A 21708-nucleotide genomic window follows, 5' to 3' on the forward strand; every position below is an offset into this window, starting at 1 on the left:
GAAACATTCTGAAACCTAAAGATTTCTGTGGTTGGAAAGTTTTGTAACAGCTGAAGTGTTCTGAAAGACTCTGGTGTCAATTCTGAAAGGATTTTGAAGCATTTGTAAAGATTTATAAACTCTTCCGAGGAGAATGAAAAGTATTCTAATGGCTTCTAAAGAGTAAAATGTCCCAGTAGGAAACGTTCAGTGCTGAAGAGTTCAGAAAACTCTGACCCACCTTTTCACACAATGGACATTCACATAAAGGGGTTTTGATGTTGAGCTGCAGTCTGTGACTCAGTAGAGCATGCACCAGTCTCTCTAACTCCTGTTCTCTGTCCCTCAGGGTACCTACTGACCGCAGGAGAGGAGGTGACCACATGGACACAGAGTCATTCTCCCTAGTTAACTGCTCTGGAGGAACACAAGCAAGAAGAAACACATGGCAAGACTCCCAATGCTAAATTAGCCTACATCTGTAGCATGATGAACACGGTTAGTCTTTCTTATGACAAATACCATTAATATGTACGTGCTATGCATTCAAAGATCCTGTTATATCTACCTGTTGTCCAGGATGTCCAATTCTCCACCTGTGAGGCGGAGTCAAGGCTGTTTGTTGTGGCAACCCACTGAACTGTGGAGTATCCCATTGTTGTGGTAGCTGTTGCGGTTGTAGAATGGAGGTCATGATCTTCAAGTGGGGTGGTACGATTGGGTTTCTGTAAGACTTCAAGGTGTCCATTAGGACTCTGGGTGGAGACATGGGTGGCGCGTGATGAATAAGATCCCGCCTTCTTGCTCTTCACTAAAAAGGAGCGTGGCATTTCTCAGCAAGAAGGTTTTAATCATCAGCCTAAATCACAACGAACGAAGAAAAGCCTTAGATTTCCACAGCTGGAAAATAGATTCATAGTCTTACATTTATAGTTTGAAGATGCCTGGTCAAACGGAATATTTGGTGGATTGTCTACGTGAAAATTGCCAAACACATCGTCAACATGAGAACATAAATTTGCACAAACCACCTTTTATTTACTGTTTTCCCAATATGATAAATTAGCAAATTAACAAGAGTCATGCATTGAATTGTGCAGATTCTCTGTAGTCTCCCAAATTAACAATTAACAAAAACATAGGCCTATGTCTGTAAATATATTTAGACCTGAATCATCTCTCCAGCTTTCTTCTCAGAACTTGATTAGCTCACCAGGTGTCTGTGGTGTGTGCGTGTGTTTGGGGGGGGGCACGCTCAAGTGTGAGCATTTTTATTTTCTGTTTTTTGTACTTTGTACTTCACAGCTCTTTGGTATTTTTTGTTTTGTTCTGTCTTGTTTTGTCTGTTTTTTGCCTTATTTTGTCTTTGATAAAATTTGAAAGCACCAACTGCCCTTTACACTGAAAAACTGATGAATGAACTGTTCCAACTGGAATGAATATAAATAATTTCCTCATACGTAAATGCTGAACATCATATTAAGACCGTTGACAAATCCGGACAAGAAGAAGGCTCTGTGTGTGTGTGTGTGTGTGTGTGTGTGTGTGTGTGTGTGTGTGTGTGTAAGAACAATAGAGAGAAAGACAATATACCCAGTAAACAAGGAGCGTCCCTGGACGTTCAAAATAGGTCTAAAAGTAGTCTGTCCGTCAAGGACATATTTTAAACGTCAATGGACGTCCAAAATCCATCTTAATAAGTTAGTTAAGTGGTGACCAATCAATAACGTCAGTGGACGTCCAAAACGCATTTTATACAAGTAATTTATTTCGGGACCAATTAATAACGTCAATGGACGCCCAAAATACGTCTAATAGTCGTCTTTTCAATGTCTGTGTTTGGACGTCTTTTCAACTTTCATTTTCAACCTTAAGAGAACGTTGATTAGACGGCAGTCATTACATTATTTCAACGTTGAATCAACGGTTAAATGTTTACTGGGTAACCTCTGCGTTTTTAGCTTTTTAAAATTAAACATATTCCAAACCAAAATATAACTTATTTTGAGGACATTTCTTATATTAGGCCAAAATTGTATTGTCACATAGAGTATCACTGCTAATTGAACAAAACCTCAAACCTCCTAAACTGTACATTTCCCAAAAAAAAAAAGAAAAGATTTTATCAAATAATTAATTTGCCCATTTCTATTTTTCTATTTGCCACTGAAATTTTTAAACAAATATTTAAAGGATACTTCTATTGAAATGGCGTAAAAAAATAAAAAATAAAATGAATGTAAAATCTGTGAAATGAGATTTTTTTCCATATTTGTGTCATTATGCGATGTGTCATTATGATATTGAAAATCTTTGTCTAGGTCTGGGGAAAGTTTTAATAATTAAAAATGAAATGCTAATCTAAAACAAACTTCCATTCCCTGCTCTGATGTTTCTTACTCTTTCAGCAGTTGAGAGGAGACTGCAGAACACCTGTGTGATTCAGTTAAAGACCCCAAAGCCTGAGGTTTAGCTTTTTTACCCCAAAACATCTCAGCACAGACAGCTGCAGGAGGAACATCTCACACTCAGTCTGTCATCCATCATCAGTGCCATTCAATCAACACAGAAATGTTATAATGATTCTACATTCTTTTCAGTGTAAAAATTGACAATTGACATTGTTATCTTCATGTTCATTGGCTTATCGCTAAGTCAAATTCATAGCCATATATTTTGAATATGTAATGTTATTATCATTTTACATATATTTTGATTGCTCTTAAAATTCGTTACACCTAAAACTAAATGATATTCCTGACTGAAAAATTCTGCCCAAATTACACAAGCCTTTTTTGAAATGTTTTAGTTACTATTCACACTGTTAACACTTTAAACATTTTAAATATTTTTTTTTCTTCTAAACTTTAGAAATGATTCACAATCTCATGCAGACACCAATTTCCATCAAAGTGAAGGTTGAAATTGGTAACAAAAATATCACAAAACACAAAAAAATCTAAGGATAATTAAAAACAATTAAAAAAAATTACAAAATTACGATGACTTATGGAAAACAAATATTGATTGACATTACAACAAAATCAAAACAACAAATCTCGTATAAAGAAACAAACGTATATGAAAATGTCTTTGTTTTCTTTGTAGTTTTTTTTTTAAATCTATGTTTTTTAATGGTCTGTTGGACTTACCTCTAAAGTCATCAGAAGGAAATGAAGTTAATGTGTTTCTGATGAGTGAGAGTGAGAGTGTGAGTGTGTGTGAGATTGTTTGCATGTCTGTATGTTTGCGTGTGTGTGTGTGTGTGTGTGATTGTGTGGGGTATGTTACTGTGTGTTTTCTCTGAATTTGTATTCTCTCATCACAGCAATGAGATGTGATTTGGTTTTGAAACAAAGCTCTAATCGCAGAGAGAGAGAGAGAGAGAGAGAGAGAGAGAGAGAGAGAGAGAGAGAGAGAGAGAGAGAGAGACCTTAAGAAACTTCAAGCAAGAGAGCTTGCTCTTAAATGTTTAACTGATTAAAGAGTTTAACTTCTGACCTTTAGTTTGTTGGGGCTTCTGTGTAATTTTCTACTTCTGTGTTATTTTCTACATCATTTTATTAACATGAACTTAATGGCCAACAAATGGAATACATACATTTATATATATTTTCTAGTGTAAAATGTCAAACGATACCAGAGAAAGCTGCTTATTAGGGAGCTTCTTGATTACAGTAAAATGAAGAATTTTCAACTGCAGCTAGCCTTCCAGAGCAATACCAAGTGCAATACACACCCTCTCTACATAATCCCAAACTGAGCTACTTCCTCAGTTATATACAGACTATAGTCACCATACAAAACCCCTGCATTTATTAACTATACATTCAGTGCGAAATAATTTAGATATTTTATTTACTGTCATATTCCCAAGTGGATTAAAGTATCAGCAACCTGTAAAAGTATCAGAAGGTGATCTGCAACATGATCCCACTGGTTAATACTTTTTCCCTGCTCCCTGGTGCACAATGACTGATACGACATGATGAACTTAAATGTGTCATATTATCACCTTTTCCACAAATGAACACAAATCCACTGTCACCCAGACTCTACAGACCTGCTTAGAATGTCTGGATCCAACACATGGTGCTTTACAATATAACAAGCCTCACACAGCTCACCACAACCCCGAGGGAGCAACGGCAAAAATTGAGGCACAGCTTTTTGTTGTGTTTGCCATTTTGCTTGGCTCTTGTCAGGTGTGTTTTATGCAGTTTCAACCAACATTACTCTCCTACATAAATGTGGGTCTGGTGCTGTGATTGGAGAAAGTCAGATGAAGGGGTGTTACAATTCTGATGATTATATGTATTAGGTAATAAGATGTGCAAAATGAAAAAGTTTGCTGCTTAGACATCTGGGTTGTCTTGTTTCACAGGTTATGTGTAGGTAGGCACTTGAGAATTTCAAATAAATATAAATGTAATTTAATATGACAAGGAATATGAACTGAAAAATAAAGAAAATGTCAGTTTTAATTTCATGTCTTTAAATAAGTTCACACTGTTTTACGCCTACACTTGCTCTACAAATTCCTTAGGCTTATTCGAAAGCTGTGGCAATTTTGGGAAGTTAAGCTCTTTGTGGTAATCTGGTCAAAAGAAGTGATACAACTGTGAAGTCAAAGGGTTATTTACAAGAAATTAGCTGATGCTTAGCAAGCGTTAAATTTTACTGTGTTAGGGTTGTGTTAGAGTTGTATTTTTTTTTCTGGGGTGGGGGGGAGGGGGTCTACATAATGCCAATGCTCCTGAGAGGCAACACTATGTGCTAAGAAGTTAGCAGAGTGTGCTGTGCAGAACCCGTGCAGCTTTGCGAGTGATTAAACTGAGCTGATTGAGACCACAGTGTGGCGAAAAAAAGTGTTCAGCCCCACACCAGACAGCCGTGAGATTTTCTCGTCTTGGTTTTTATGGTGATTTCTATTGAGGGATGATGCAGTATTTGAGTCATAGCACTTTGGGCCATGATGTTTCTCTTCAACTCCCCCTAGAGTTGCCAGCAATGTACCTGCAATGTACAGTGGTTTTCTGCGATCTTCTAAAAGTGCAGCGTAGTGCAGTTTCTGCCGTGCTAAACCTGGAATAAATACTACATAGTGTTGCTTTAATAGATATTTGATAGATACTAAACTTTTTATAAACAAATATGTTCATTGGTCATAATGCAGATTAAAATTGTCAATATTGTGTGGACATGTTGAGGCATGTTAAAGGGTTCTTGGCTGCTATTCAGTTTTAGCTTAGCATTGGGTGTGTAATTAGCTGTAGCGATCCACCAGGACTAGTGATTTGTGCCACTGCTCTAGATCCTTGCACCAAAAATGTGTCCAAGCAATTACATATTCTTAAAATGTTTGAAATTAATAATAAAACTTTGCTGTGAATCTTTGTAAACTATCAACTTAAGCTCACAAGTTTCTGAATGAACAACAAGGGGGTGGCCGATGACCTGTTGTTGTAGAAGAGGTGAGCCAGCAACCAGAATGCTGTGGGTTAGCATTGACATTTAGAGTATTTAGAAGATGCTCATATCCAGAGCAACTTACCACTTTTAGTCATATAACAGCGGCTGTTTTGCATTGTCCAAGAACATTTATTTATGTTGTGTGGTGATCCTGCCCAATCTGAATCCAAATCCACCGTGTGGAATGCAGTGATTTTATTCATTACAACACAACAGCCAACCCTTGATAGTCCAGGATTCAGGGCCAATAAATATAGTGTGGCCTTTGTAGACAAGTTAACAGTTCTGAGGTCCTGATTAAATATCCATGATATGCTTTGGTCAAAATACCACAAGAATCAAACAACACAGCAGGGTTCTCCCCCCTGTCTAAACAGCCCTGTTCAGAATGGTCATTAAAAACACCTGTTCTATTAAATGAGAATAAGTCACAGCTCAGTTCAGCACAAGAGCTCAGGAGTGAGGGAAAAGAAAAAGAAAATAAGTCCTTTTTTGCTTGGTTCCCTATTTCTTTGTCTACATTTAAGCCATGTTTAATGGGTACATATATTTGTCCACGCTTGTTGTGTTAGTTTTGTTCCATTAAATCTCATACTGACACTCTCACATAAAGACAGTTTCAGTGCTGTGATTGGTCATGCACAGACAATGGTGCAAGGTAATTGTGATGTAACGGCACTCTATGTAAAATAGAGAACACCATCTGAATGACATATTTATCCAATGTTTTCAGACCCCAAAAAGTACCTGCGCTGTTGAATTTCACAGTTTGTGGTTTGATGTGCTCTAGAACCCTGTATGAATGTGCTTATACACCCCAAAAAATATATATATTTTGAATATAAAATGTCCCCTTTGAGATTAAAAGTTTGAATATGAATAAAAATAAAAACAAAATGTATTTCTATTCTTCAGCTCCATTTTTTCCCCAATGTTGTAATATTACAATCAGGTTTGTGTGTGTGTGTGTGTGTGTGTGTGTGTCTCTGTCTCTCCAACTCTCTCTCTCTCTCTGGTTCTTTCACACTCTCAGGTGGTATGTGTGTGGTACTTGCGGTGGGGGGCTGCCTGCTTGCTCTGGGGGCTCCAGAGAGGTGAAGCGATGGAGGTGCAGCTGGCGTAGACGCTGCTGTGGCTTTGGTGGCGGAGAGGAGCTGAAGTGTTTTGGGGTACATTGGGGGGTGGGGGGCACAGGGGGGGTTGGTGGGCTTCTCTCCATCCCTTTATCTCTTCGTTTCCTTGCCTGCCATGAACACCGCTTTCTAAGAACCTGAATGTCGGAGGAGGGGAGTTTGGGGTTGGAGAAGAAAGGGGCTGTGAGTGCAAGAAGTATTTAAATGTTCCATACCCCCCCCCCCCCAAAAAAAAAAATAATAATAACCTTTGTGCTCTATCTTTCCTTTCAGCTGAGTTTCATTCTTGTGCAAATAACAAAAAACTATATGTGGAATAGGTATTTGTATATTAAGACCAGAGAAACAGCCCACAAGAGAAAAGAATACTTACATTGATCTTGAGATATAATGTAAAAAAAGTCTAGAAAAATTTAATTAATTTCTAGAAAATGTATCCATTTACTATTCTATTTTACTATAAAAAGCACCTCAGAAATTTGAAGGTATTGCTTTGGTATATTATATAGCTACTATACGTTCACACAGTGAGAATCTGAGTGAAAGGTAGATTACTCAAACACATCCTTCAGTAGAAATATTATTTAAAATGAGTTTCTGGTTGGATCGAGTCATCCTGACCATGCAATTAGTAGAAGTATGTGTGTATGTTTATGTGTGTGTTCTGTTCTATTCTCTCAGTATCCGATCTGTGATAATCTGTTCTCAGAAGTAATCATTACACTTTTAACCATGTTTGTAATGGTGGAGTTGCTGGGAGAGGCTGTGGTTTTGCCTGAGCGAATGAGGGGAAGAGCAGCATGCATAGTGTCACTTTCTTACAGCCCACAACATAGCACCCGCCCACTTTTCACACATTCTCTAGAACTAGAAATAGAACTAGAAATGTTTTTCAATTCACAGAGGAAAATTCTCTCGATCGATGTGACACCAGCAATTTATTTAATTCAGTTGTGGGTAATTTACACTCAAACAACAAGATTAAATCCAGAGGCTACCTAGCACAATGGTCCAAGGAAGGATAGCCGGTGAACTGACATGTTTGTGAGGGGGTCTCAAGACTCCTTGATGTGTCTAAGTTGCTGAAAAACTTAAAGCGGACTCGAACACACTCATTCGAACACACCGTGCAACGCAATATGTGCTACAGCCCGTCTTCTGTGGGATTGGACCAGACAGGTTAACCTTCACTTCTCTCGCAAATCAGTGAGCTTCGGGTACACCTGCACCTGTATCTAGGTTCTCTTTCCTTGTACCACACTAACCACTCCCAGGTACACCCCACAAGATCTGCCATTTTGGAGATGCTCAAACTAAAATATGCCCATCAATTTAGCCTTTGTCAAAGTTTCTCTGATCCTCAGACTTGCTTTATATACACCACCCATTGACATACGCCATTGGGAAATGATAATCTAGACGTTTTAGTGGTTTCATCTTGTGGTTTTATGGTGTTTATCAACACTGTTACTTTCTAAATTAAGTAAACTAATGTGTTGGTGTGAAATATTGTATTCCTATACTATCAAATCAAATCAAATTTATTTATATAGCGCCTTTTACAGCTGACGTCGTCACAAAGCAGCTTCACAAGGTTAGTTATATTCCTTACATGCCCTATAACAGTCCTATGATGAAATGTTACAAAGTTTCACCGCTCCTGCTGTATCAATAAAAAAGGCACAGTTAAACTGTGTGTATGTTTAGTGACCAATAATGTACCTCCACCATACCTTTTTTTTTCTGAGTGTACGGAAATTATTTTTAGTGTGGAAAAATATCAGACAAATATAATAAACTAAGACTGTTACTAGAAAAAAATCCCAGGTTCATTATAAAGAAATCTCATAGTCATAGTGTGTGATAGTCCCGAGGATGCACTTTCTGTGGCTTGCTGGAGATTGTGTTCTTAACTAGGGGGTTGTAAGGGCCTGCTTACATTTTGTTTCATTTTCTATCATCATGCGCTTAACATTGTCTGCCATCTTCCTCTGGTTCACTCCTCTTGAGAAGCGAGTAGGAGGCTGGAGGTGTGTGAACACTGGTAATCGCTTGTACTCAAGACATTTAAATGGCCGGTTTTGTAAACAGACGTCATGCTATGATGTCACCAACTCATATTCAGACCTACAAAGTCTGACTGTGCTTTATTGGTTGTTTTCTAATAAGAAATTTAGGACAAATAAGTAATTTTGCAATAAATAGGTGGGGTTACACATGTCACCTTGTTCATGAAGGATGTTTATCTTTATCCTGAGGTAGTCAACTCCATAAATCACATAACATATTTTAAAATATATATACAATAACAAACAGTGCATTACCTCTCTTATTCAAGAATCTCATTTCAATGTTAAAGTACCTTGATTCTCCTAAGTGCACTGGAGGTGAAGTATATTGCCATGCTGTCAGAACAAAAGTGAAAGCAGTTGGCAAATATCTGCTAGCAAATCTAAGACTGTTTGTATTTTCAAGTGAACTAAAAGAAATCATATTTTACATAGTTTAATGTTTTTAAAAAACACTTATTCTTAAAAACTCATAATCACACTTGATCGCATGGGCAAATGCTTCCTTTCATTTAGCCTTGCTAATTTAACTAATTAGCTAATTTGCTAGCCACAGAACTGTTATCTTTAGAGACACCTAAAGACAATGAAGCACAGGGCTGAATAATTTTGAGTGAAAGACAACAACAAACACAAAGAAACTGCTGAAGCGAAATGAACTGGTGGAAGCACTGCTACCAAAGCGTCTATACACAAATAATCTGAAAGGCTGCTAAGCAAGAATACAAGCATACACAAAGACAAGCATAAAAAGTTGGGTCACCAGAACAAAAACCTAGCCTTTTTGGGGAGTGGATTGAACTGTTTGGTGATAATGACCAATGAAACTATTGTAATTTTAAATTAAAAAGCATTTTAGAGCAAGGAGGCCAACAAACAGATGAATTAAAGCTAAAAGGCTAAAATGTGAGACACCAAATGTGAGTCCACCAAACGTTTTTTTTCGAAATACAAAGAAAGTGTAAGTCAACACCACTGAAAAAGCTATATGTGTAATAAAATGTGACAAAAGTGGCTATAATTCTGAAGTGACTTCTTGTGGAGTACTAATAAGTACTCTAATAATTAAATAATTTAACTAACAAAACATGGATGATGACCTGAATTGTACTACGTTTGAATTAGATTAGCCTTGGCATAGGAAAGCATTTGGCATTAAATATCTGTTTTTCTGAGAGACTGAACGTGTGGACACTAAAAATCATGCAAGGTTAAAAAAATATTTTTACTGCAGCTAGCTAGCTGGTTAACACAAAGTGCGGGCCTGGGTGTGAAAAAAGGTGTTCCTGTGCTAAAATAATCCTTTTCCTTCACAGCATTTATGGTGCTTTATATAAAAGAGTTGTTCAACACTGAGCACTAATCTAATGTTTTTGTAAAACAATTATTTAATGTGTTACATAGCATTTTTTTAGCATTTCTAAGACATGATTTTTGCTAAAGGACTGAAAAACCTCTCCTAATAGTGAATAAATGCAGCTAACCAACATTAGTTTGTAGTCATATTATGACTGTTTTTATGTACATGTCTCTGACTACTGATTTATTACCATCAGGAATACATGAGTTTCATTAATACCAAAAATGACGTGTTATTCATATGTTTTTACCATCAAAAGATTGAAAGGACGTGTTCCATGCAGACTCATCCAACACTCCCTCTCAGGACATTTTCAAATCATTTGATGTTGTATCTTACGGACATTAGGTCCATGACACTGTGTGCTTTCATCTACAATTGTTCTCACACTACACTAGTCGATTTGCATTATACAAATGTAAATCTGCATTAAAGGCTATAACTTTAATGTAGGTCACCACATAAACCCACTCCTAAGTAAATTCCTCCTTCCTCCTACCTTTGAGATGCACTGTCATAAGGGGATGTTCCAAGTCTTTAAATCAGAAAATCCCCCCAGTGAGTTCTCATGGCCCAAAGGGTTAGCATGTAGCATGTTTGTATCAGCTATAGCAAATGTCAAAAAGCATATATTTATTTTGACTGGAGTAATCCTTTAAATGTCAAATAATAATTTGATATCAGTTGGAGTTCAAGCTTTTCTTGATCATTGGCAGTTTTTGTACGGTTTCAAACCTTGTTAACTTATTATACTACTGCTTTTAATGTATTTAGTTGTGGTTTAAAATAATGTAGTGCAAAGTCAAAATTTCACACTGAGTTTTTAAACTTAGGCCAAAAGTAAGTTTGGAAGATGTGCACTTATTTTGGAGATGAAGTTCTTTTAGAAAGCTTGGCTTACAGTGCCTTTTGTGGTCTTGCAGGCTTGCCCTGCCCTGTGAAGGACTTCCTTTCCCAAGCTGCTTCTTGATGTTATTATTACTTACACGCATTACATGACCTTTAATATAAAAAACTCTGAGACCACTGAACTCCACCCTGTGTTATGATCTAGAAGATACATGGGTATGATGGAGCAGATATACAAATCTGGCCTCTGGTCTCTGAGTGTGCATCTGCAGCAGTCCTGCATATCTGTGAATATGTGGTATTTTTGGATGAGGCGAGTGTGTGAGGGCTTTCTCTCACACACACTCCACCCTGCACGGCCCACCTCTGAGTTAATGGGTGAGATTGTGTTAAGGTGTGAAAACCACAGGTCCTGAGTAGGACAGCAAAGAGCTTTTTGTTGCCCACGCATAAGATCAGATACAAACACATTTGCATATGCACACACAAAGGCCTGCACACAAGCATGAACACAGCAGTGCTTGCAAGCAGATATTGTTAGTGATCAGCGGTAAGTGTGACATATCTCAAACCTTCATTGATTCTGCCAGGATATTTTGATTTGCACTTTACAGAAACAGACACATTGGCAAGGTCTATGTTAACCTGAAGGTGGGTGATGTTGCAAAAACCAATAAATGACATGGACCACCAGCGAAAACTGGCCCCCTGAAAACTTCATGCATTTGCCCTTTTATTCACTTTATGGAAATGTACCAAAATATTTATAACCTACCAATTAATCTAAACTTTGAAGCACAACCTGTCAAATTAAAAGCCTCATGGGGAAGTTTACAAAATAAAACAAGGCAGGATTTGGGCTTGCTGTGTAGCGTAATTCAGGCACAACACACACCAAAAGACAACATTCTGATGGGTGAGCTGCCAAACCACAACACATCTGGCTACACACAAAGCCAAACACATAAACAATATAACCAACAATAATACAATACCCCACGCACATAACAAAAACAAGAATCCCAAAACATTAAACCAGGCGACACCACAGTGCATGCTGGGAGATTACCCATGAGCTCCCAGTCTTGCCAAGAGTCCGGCACCGCTAGAATATAATGAACAGATAATGCAGAAACCTCAACAATTAACTGTAACACATTCTTTCTTAATTAAATGTATACACATTCCATTACTTTCCAATTTAAAGTGTCTGGAATGTGATTTTTTCAGGTGATTGTGTAGTTTCAGCACTTTGTTATTGATCATTGTGATTCCTTTCTTGCCAAGAGTCTTAGGAGTGAGAATAACCTTTGTTTTCTGTATTTTGGTGAACACACAATCATTACTTTTTTAAGCATAATTATCTCTACACCTGTTGAACTCATCTGTAGAACCCCCTCCTCTCACTCCTATCACTGCGCTAGAACTGTGGTAGCCTTGGCCAGGTCTACGCCAAACATGTTGCAAGTAATCTGATCCAAATGCAATAATCTTAGGTTCATCTGACCAGAAAAGGAACTGCTAATATTCACCAGGTTCCTGTTTTTCTTTTTCTTTCTTTCTTTCTTTTTATTAATAAGTGAAAAACCACCTCACAGAATTGCCTTGTAAGTCAATCACTCTCTATACCTGTCAACATTGGGATTTGAAAATAAGGGACATTTTCCAATGCCCCATCCCCAGACCATCTCACAACTCCTGTCTCTAGTCACATACTCAATACCTTGAAGGGTTAAGACTGTGAATCCAAAAATGACTTCTAGAAAGTTTAAATTATCTGTACCACTAGGATTGGTTTAACTAGTGTTCAGAAAGCGACACCAGGCTGAAAGTGAAATGCTGCATTATATTAATTCAAACAAAAGGGCATACAAGTTCAGTTATGTGTTACTTCAGTTAGGATTTTTACAACTTACAAAGTATCTAAGGGTGAGTGAGAATGGATAAAAATGTAAGTGGAGAGCAGAAGAGGGATAAAGTTATATACTGTTAGACAAGTAAAAAACAAAGGGGCGTGGTCAGACAGGCTAGGCTTCCTCTGTAGAAAAGTGAGAAAAAGAGAAAGTGCTACAAAACTTAACAATCTGCGTTACAAATGAGTTTCTGTGGTAATTCAAACAGTGTTTAAAAACTTAGAGACGAAGTCATTGCTTTCCTCAAGCACACTGTTCCACCTTAAAAGATGCAGAGCTTCTGAACATAAACAAACCAAAGAGAACTGTAGCTCCCCACAATCATAGATGTTGCTTTTGAGCATAGGTAAACCTCTCAAATGAGGAGATGCTTGGACAGACACTTCTCATGTTCATTCATCTCTGAACCTTCCTGTTGCTGTTCTTCCTCTGCATCATCATCTTCTTCGTCTCTTCTTGTTTAATTGACAACCGCCACAACGTGGAGCCACTCATGTATGCTTAGGAACTATTCAACAAGGGTGTGCAATTGGGTCCTTGTGTGCAAATTAAGCAATGTTTTTTTTTTTTTTTGCTGCCATCTTTAAATGTAACTTGAATGGAACTTGAACCCACAGGTCCCTGGAGCTGTGTGACTGCGACACTACCTGCTGCACCACCGTGCCACCCTTGGTCAGGCCTCCTTTTGCATGAATTGCATCAATACGGCGTGGCATGGAGGCGATCAACCTGTGGCACTGCTGAGGTGTTATGGAACCCCAGGTTGCTTTTATAGCGGCCTTCAGCTCAGCTGTATTGTTGAGTCTGATGTCTCTTGCTTTTGACAATACCCCACAGCTTCTCTGTGGGGTTTAGAATATGGCTCTGTGGGCTCTAAAATTTCCTGGTAGACGTCTGCTTGTGAATCTCCCCTAAATTTTTTAATGGCCTTTTCTAGAGAATCTTTCAAGGCTGTGTTTATCCCTGTTGCTCGTGCACCTTTTTCTACCACACTATTTCCTTCAAACTCAACTTTCCATTATATGCTTGGATACAGCAGGAGGGTGTCAATGACTACCTTCTGAATATCTGTGAAGTCAGCAGTCTCCCCATGATTGTGTAGCCTAATGAACCAGAGTCAGGGGCCCTAAGGGCTTAGTAAACCTTTATAGGTGTTTTGTGTTGACTATTTAAATTTTCTGAGATAATGACTTTTGGGTTTTCATTGACTGTAAGCCATAATCATCAACATGAAAAGAAATAAACTCTTGAAATAGATCACTCTGTTTGTAATGAATCTATATGAGTTTCACTTTATTTAATGTAATATTTATATACACTTCAAGTGTGGCAAAGTGTAATATTATAGCCATGACCAGATTATGTGCAGCATAAGCAAACTGAATTTACTGTAGGTTTTCCCAGCAGTGTCTCTCACATAATGTGCTTCAACATGTTGATGTCACACTTTTTCTGCTTACTGTTATTGACAGTTCTGCTTGTATGTGGAAAAACACATAGCACATCTCTGTCTCTTTCTCTCTCACATACATACACCCAAACACACACACACACACACACACACACACACACGCAGTATTTCTTCTGTACTGTCTTTGATATTTCTATGAACTTTTGAACTTTTCAGAGGCTTATATAAACACCAGAGACACACACACACACATACCTAAGATTAATCACTACATGTTGTTCCTGTCAGAACAAAGCCTTATATCTTCACTTTTCTCTCTCTCTCTCTTGCATTGTTTGAATGTCTTCTGTTTAAAATGTTTTTTAATAAGTTTTTTTTTAATTATTTTTGGGGTTTTTGTGTGTGTCCCTCTCCTGAAAAAGGTACCAAATTTAAAATACAGGTTCTGATCCATCAGCAGTGATATTGTGGATATGGTGACTTTTAATTAATAAATTTATACACTTTTCTCAGTTTTAAATATATCATAACGATCCATCCCCATCTGTACAGTCCCTACAGAGCTTAAAAAATTGAACCCTGGACCTCAGCCTAACACATTTGCAATTGAATGGAGAGACTTGACCTAAGTAATGTTCATGTTTGAATGCAACCAAGTCCTCACAGCAATGTTTCAGTATCTATTATATAAATCTTCCAAATGGATTAAAGATGGCTGCTGCAGCAAAGGGGCCTAAACTGCCCATTAATACCATTCTATTTAGAGGAGCGGCTGTCCCCAAACTGTTTGTTGTGAAGCTTATCATAAACTGGATGTCAGTGCACTCTGCTGTTTGTATGTAGAACTGCATTAAGACTGAACGTAATGGCGGTCACAAAGACATAAAAAACATAGTTATACTTAAATATCAACCCTACGGCAATATTGTTTGCTTTATACAACTCCTCACTGTCTTTTCTCTCAACTCCACTCTCTACAGTTCTACAATTACAAAATGTAGTCCATCTTTTGCTCTGCACTCTTGTTTGCCTCTTTTCAGTCTTCAAAGCCCAGGACCCCCACAGGACAACAATATAGTAAGAATGACTTGGTGGATTATTCTCATAGTTGTGCTAAAGTTTACTTTGTGGTTATGTTACTGTGTGTTGTGCTGATAAGAGTGGATCAGAGACAGCAGCGCTGCTGGAGTTTTGAAAACCCCTGTGTCACCGCTGGACTGAGAAAAGTCCCAAAATATCTAGCCTACAGCGTCCTGTGTCCACTCATGAAGGGCTAGAGGACAACCAGCTCAAACTTTACAGCGTGTTATAAGCTACTGTTTCTGATTTTACATTTACAAAGTGGACAAACCGGGTAGGTATGTCTAACACAGTGGAAAGTGAGTGGACACTGTGTTTAAAAACTCCAGCACCTCACACATTAACACACTGAGGAGGATCCACCACTCAACTCATATCTGCTCTGCGGTGGTCTTGAATAGTGTGGAAAAGGGGCAAATAAAGTATGCTGAGCAACAAGTGGGTTACACTCTAATTTAGGGTGACCAGACGTCTTCTTTTACCCGGACGTGTCCTCTTTTTTAGACTTGAAAAAATGTCCGGGCGGAATTTCACAAACGTCCGGGATTTTGTTTTTCTAGAGCTTACATAGAACTTCGAGAAGTTTCGTTCACAAACTAGTGCCGCCCTCCCCTACTCCGATTGGTTCGCTTGAGTGAGAAGGGGGCGTGGTGAAGTAGCCTAAAATCTTCGGATTGGACGGTCTGATTGTAGAGCTACCGTTATCCGTTATTGGTCGGTAACCTTCTCTGTAAACATTTAATTGGTCAGTCAGTAGTCCTTGTTTACCTCAGGCAAAGCTCATGTCCCAACCCTCATCTCGAGCAGCTATGCCGAAACGTAAATGGAACTTCTCGGATGAAGTAAAAAAGAAATTCCCATGTTTTTGTGTAGCAAATAAAGGTGTAAAAGACCTAAAAGCACACATAGGTTCAGCTAAACATACAACGACCCCCCCCCCTACTCTAATTGTACAACAACAAAATGCTCCTTCATGGTCAGTGGAGCGGAGAGAACGGATAGTGTGTGTAGAAAAAAGAGTTGGTCATAAAGTTATGGCTGATCTATGTATATTTCCAAGGCCTTTATTAAATATATATCAGCATACCAAATCATGCTTCATGAATAACAGCATTGTGCAAGGCTTTTTTTTTTTTTTTGTTCCCTTAACCATGGCAACCACTAAAAGGCCCCAGCAACTCATGCCCCAGTCTTTGTGTACCCCCCTCTTTTCCCTCTCTCTTGCTTTCTCTCTCAGGCAAAGTTGCTGAAGTTTGACAGTGAGACTCGAGTGAACCGGACTGCACCAGCTTTAACAATTCAAAGCCATGAATTCTATGTCCCTGCAAGAATTCAGGAATTTCAGCAGAGGATACATGACTGGTCAAACTCTAGAGAAGATCTGAGAGCGGTGCTTACATCACAGCAGTAAGTAACCGACTAGTACTGTCCTAGTAACTCTATAGTGGCAAAAACCTTGTAGATTCTGTCTTGAGCATTTTTAGTCATTTCTCTTGGTCCATACTTCATTAAGGTTTCACACACTCAGCAATATATATTTTGAAAATGGTGTACATTGTTACATTGTGTTTTGGAACAAAATCCCTTCAAATATGTTCTCTACTCTTCTTTTGATTCTCTCTCTCTCTCTCTCTCTCTCTAAGTCATGTTCACTCTGTCCGAGCTGTGGTCCATTAGTGAGCGGCACGGTCGTTATAAGCTGCTAAAGCCGTGGTGGGAAGTCTTTATGGACTACTTGGTGTTGCTGATGCTCATGGTGTCTATCCTGGCCGGCACTCTGTTACTGTCCCGTGATGGTGTGGTGTGTGTCCCTATTCAGTCCCTCTCCAGCAACTACAGCTCGAACTTCGCAATGCTTTCCGATTTCTCAACACCAGATCCATCACGTCCTCCTAAGGGCCGTCCAACCCACCTGGACTTCCAGCAGTATGTCTACATCAGCCAGGTCTGTTACCATGAGGCCCTGCCATGGTTTTCCCGCTTCTTGCCTTACGTAACCTTGCTGCAGTCCTTACTGCTGCTGGCCAGTGGCTGCTTCTGGTTCCACTTCCCTCTGACCTCTGCCCGCATCGAGCACTTCCTAACCATCCTTGCCAAGTGCTGTGAGTCACCTTGGACATCCAGGGCTCTTTCCCGCACTGCAAAGCTGGACAGCATCCTCAGTCAGCCCCTGGAAGAAAAGCAGGAAACAAGTCCTCAGATACCACCTGCTTCAATGTCAATCACAAGGCAGTCCAGTTTAGACTCTGGCACAGACAGCCCCCTGCTGGTCAGAACTGGCAGCATGTCCACTACTGCCCCCCAGCCTTCTCCATGCCCCTCCACTCTGTCTCGTTGTTCCACATTGTCAACACTGTCCCTTCCCGAACCTGCAAAACACACCCCTATTGTTCCGGAAGCTTCCAGACAAGGGCCAACGCTGGACCGAAGTGATGGGGAACAAGCTCGGGCTCTGTTTGAAAGAGTGCGCAGATTCAGAGCACACTGTGAAAGCTCTGATATTATTTACAAGGTGATCTATCATCACTACGACACTCCTGACAGTTTCTCTAGAGTTTATATGTGAAAGGGTCTCAAATTTAACTTTGTTCACTTAGGAAATCAATAGCACATACAATTTGACCAGTATTGTCCATACTTTTACACATGGCCACCACATGTATATTGTTGGCTACTGAACTTAAGCCCTTTGTCTGTTTTGTCTCAGGTGTACACAGCCCAGACTTTATTTAAGGTGTTGAAGATCATTGTGATTGTGAGCTACACTGCACCTCTGCTGAGTTCCATCTCATTTAGTCACATATGTCAGCCCCACTCTCATGCTCTGACTGGATACCGGGTGTTCCAGTGCAGCCACTCACTGTCCTCAGTCCTCCGCAAGCTGATGCAGGCCTACATTGCCCTTGTGGGCTTTTATGGCTTGCTGGGAACCTACACGCTATTCTGGATCTTCCACAAGTATGAGTGTGAAAGGAAACAAATCATTTTAAATACTGAAGAGAATGAAGCACTGATTGAGTCACATTTTTAAAATATTTTAATTCATCTTTTAATATGAAATCTGCTTGTCTTCTCTTTAGCTCATTTTAGCTGTTGTTTAATGTGCTTAAAAACTGTCTCTGATATATTTATGTATAATTTTTTTCAGGTCCCTGAGACAGTACTCCTTTCGGAATTTACAGGATGTGGGCTTCATGCTGGATGCTCCAGACCTGAGCAATGACCTGGCCTTCCTATTACACATGACGGACCAGTACGACCCCCTTCTGGCTCAGCGGCTGTCTGTTTTTTTGTCCCCTGTCAGTGAGACTCGACTCATGGAGGAAAGCATAGACCGCCGTTGGAGCGCCACTCGGCTGCGGTCCATGATAACCTCTGACCACCAAGGACGCTCTATGCTACAGCTTGTGGCTGTTCCTCGCCTGCCTCCAGCCCTCTTTACCATAAGCCAGTTGGAAGTGCTGAAGCTGGAACTGATTGGGGATGCCAAGCTGACAGCACAGATATCCAACATGACATCTCTGAGGTGATACACTAAATCTAATAAAAACGGAATTAATTACTATTTTTTATCTTTACTATATATCTTGCCATAGATTTACTGCTGTCTGCAGGCTCTGTAGTGTGGAGAAGAGGAGTTCATGTTTCTGAACCTCCGTGTTTCAACCTGAACCATGTTAATCTGAGTGCAGATCAGTTACTGTTATTGCAGTCTCTGTCAATGCAATGTGTAGTTACATTTATGGGGCAGTGCACGTCAGCCTACAGAGTTGGGTACAGCATAGGGTTTATATCTATGCAAATGACATACCTGATACCTACTGGGTTGGTTTGATGCAGATAGATAAATAGGCCTCAAGGAATGCTTTATTGATATCCCAAGACTTATAAAAACAATAATAATCTCTATTCCATAAGCCCTGCCACAGTAAAAACAAAAAATGATTTTGTGTTCACTTCTCCACAGGGAGTTGCACTTGTATCACTGTTCAGCCACAGTGGAACCTACTGCTCTAGTGGTCCTTCAGGAACGCCTAGAGTCCCTGCACCTTACTTTCACCCAGGCTACAGATATTCCAGGCTGGGTGTACTCACTTCGTGGCCTCCAGGAACTTCACCTGACAGGGCGCTTGGCTAGCGAGGGCAATGTGGGCCGCGGTTGGGCTCTGTGTAGCCTCAAGCACCTGCGGCACCTCCGGGTCCTCACCCTTCAGGGGATGGTTCAGAGAATCCCAGGAGAGCTAAGTGAGATAGCTGGCAGTTTGTTGCGTCTGGAAATTCACAATGAAGGTACCAGGCTGTTGGTGCTAACAGGTCTTAGGCGCCTAGTAGGGCTTGCTGAGCTGGAGCTGCAGGGATGCCAGCTGGAAAGGCTGCCATCAACTTTGATGGCACTAACTGGATTGCGCAGTCTGGACTTGCAGCACAACAGTCTGCGGACCTTGGAAGAACTTCTTGGACTGCAGCACCTGCGACGCCTATCCTGTCTAAGACTGGCCCATAATTGTGTGCTGGCCCTTCCTGCCAGCATTGGAGTGCTTCGTGCTTTGGAGCTCTTAGACCTGGCACATAACCAACTGCAGAACCTTCCCCCAGCACTCTTTACACTACATCGTCTCCGGCGCCTCCTATTAGCAGGGAACCTTCTTGAGGAACTACCGGCTGAAGTGGGAGCTCTGACCTTCCTTCAAGAGCTGGACCTGAGTGGGAACAGGCTTGAGATCTTGCCCAAAGTGCTTTTCACAAACTGTGTGGAGTTACGCACTTTGAATGTGGCCAACAACTCTCTAGGCTCCCTACATCCAGGAGTGGGTTTCTTGAGGCACCTATCCCAACTGAATGTGCAAGGGAACAACTTGGAGGAGCTTCCTGTGGAAATAGAATGCTGCTTGGGGCTACGTGGTGGTGGTTTGCTGGTCGAAAGCTGGCTGCTCCACACTCTGCCAGGCCACATCATGGACTTCCTACAGCAGGCCCGTTCCTCTTCATATGCCTCATCTGATGCTAACTCCCACCCAGATTCAGACAGCTTCCCAGCATTCTCCACAGCCCAGTGGAGTTTTCTCTCTGCAGTCGAGTCACAGATATAATCAAGCCCTTCACTACAGCACTCTGATTGTTTGAGTTTATGAGGTTACTGTGTACAAAACACCACTGGGCTGTGTTTCACACTACATTTAAATTGACATTACCAGGACATTACTGGTTTCCTTTTGAAGGCTTTCATGCTAAATTAGCTTCGGCAGAAATAAAACATTGTTTGTAGGTATGGTCTGAAAGTGGACCTAGCCATAGATATTCCGTGCAAATTCCTGTGAATCGGATTCAGAACTGGAGCAGAATAGGTGATTAGGATTACATTTTTGTAGCATGTGTAAATAGCACAGAATCAGTGGAGAGCTCAAAGTTCAAAAACTTAATAAGCTGACATTAATTGTGGAATCTAAGGACATAAATAGTTAATTAAAATTGTAACATTTTCTTAAATATGTTTTACATTTTTTACTTTTCGTATTCTTTTCAAAGACATAATTTGTTTGTAGGGTTAACTGAATAAAAAAAAAACTCAAAATGTTAACAATCTTTGTTTTGGTGAATCTGGTCTTTGAGCTCTACTTTGCCCTACCCTTTGTGAAAGAGTTCTACAGAAACTATTTTACCTGTGAGAAGCATTCTAGAGTTTTTAGCAGATACTTAAGTCACTATTCATATGTTTAGAAGAGGGCAGATTGAGAGCCATCTCAAGGCTATTGTCCAATCTTTGCATATTTACAATAGCAGATTCTGTCTACTGTGCTTTGGTCAGACCCTGACCAAACCCATTTTATCAGACCCTGTTTTATTAGAGATTCTACATTTTCCTACAGAGATTAAACAAATATCCAATTTTCTGAGAATACAGTGAAATAATTAATGGTAATAACACACATTTGTTTACAAGTTAATACAAGACTTAGTCAGGGCTTTCATGATGATTAGAGAAGACCCAGAGAGATGTGCACATGTTTGAAAGCTGTATACAGTGAATATTTCAGTGAAAGCACAGTTACAAAAATACTTTGTTTTGGGGGTTTTTGGGTCAATAAAGAACCAAAATACTTTAAATCAGATTCCTGCAGCTTACGAGTAAAAAGTTAAATGAATTTAATCAGGCTGAAATTATTTATGGCTAAAATTAGAAATTATTTTCTAGAAGATAGGATTCATGGTGTCTAGTCAGTGATATATATTTTAAAAACTCAGATATAGGTTCCCATTGGACATTAAAAATGGATTTATGTGACATTTGCCCCCCAACACTGTCCTTTTCCATGTAGCACTGGGGAGGTAGAGATGCCTTTGACCAGTTTGCTTGTTTTAATAAAGTGTTTAAATATAGGAATCGTGTATGTGCTTTCTTAAATAAATACAATACATTTTTGCATTTATAAAAATCACAAAT

The 21708-nt window shown here is 39.6% G+C and overlaps 1 protein-coding gene and 1 pseudogene across 1 annotated transcript; one reads left to right on the forward strand and one right to left on the reverse strand.

The window, feature by feature from the left end:
* Nucleotides 1-3263, reverse strand: part of LOC136700486 (zinc finger protein Gfi-1b-like) — an 8411-nt pseudogene extending 5148 nt beyond the window's left edge.
* A 13314-nt stretch (nt 3264-16577) lies between these two features.
* Nucleotides 16578-21530, forward strand: si:ch211-106h11.1 (volume-regulated anion channel subunit LRRC8D). Its single transcript, XM_066675106.1, has 5 exons — nt 16578-16673; nt 16910-17778; nt 17974-18224; nt 18415-18792; nt 19234-21530. Exons 2-5 carry the CDS (start codon nt 16912-16914, stop codon nt 20354-20356), a joined length of 2619 nt encoding a protein of 872 aa, XP_066531203.1. The 5' UTR covers nt 16578-16673; nt 16910-16911; the 3' UTR covers nt 20357-21530.
* Nucleotides 21531-21708: the final 178 nt, after the last annotated feature.

Source organism: Hoplias malabaricus, chromosome 6 (genome assembly GCF_029633855.1).
Source record: "Hoplias malabaricus isolate fHopMal1 chromosome 6, fHopMal1.hap1, whole genome shotgun sequence".
In the NCBI taxonomy this organism is placed as follows: Eukaryota; Metazoa; Chordata; class Actinopteri; order Characiformes; family Erythrinidae; genus Hoplias; species Hoplias malabaricus.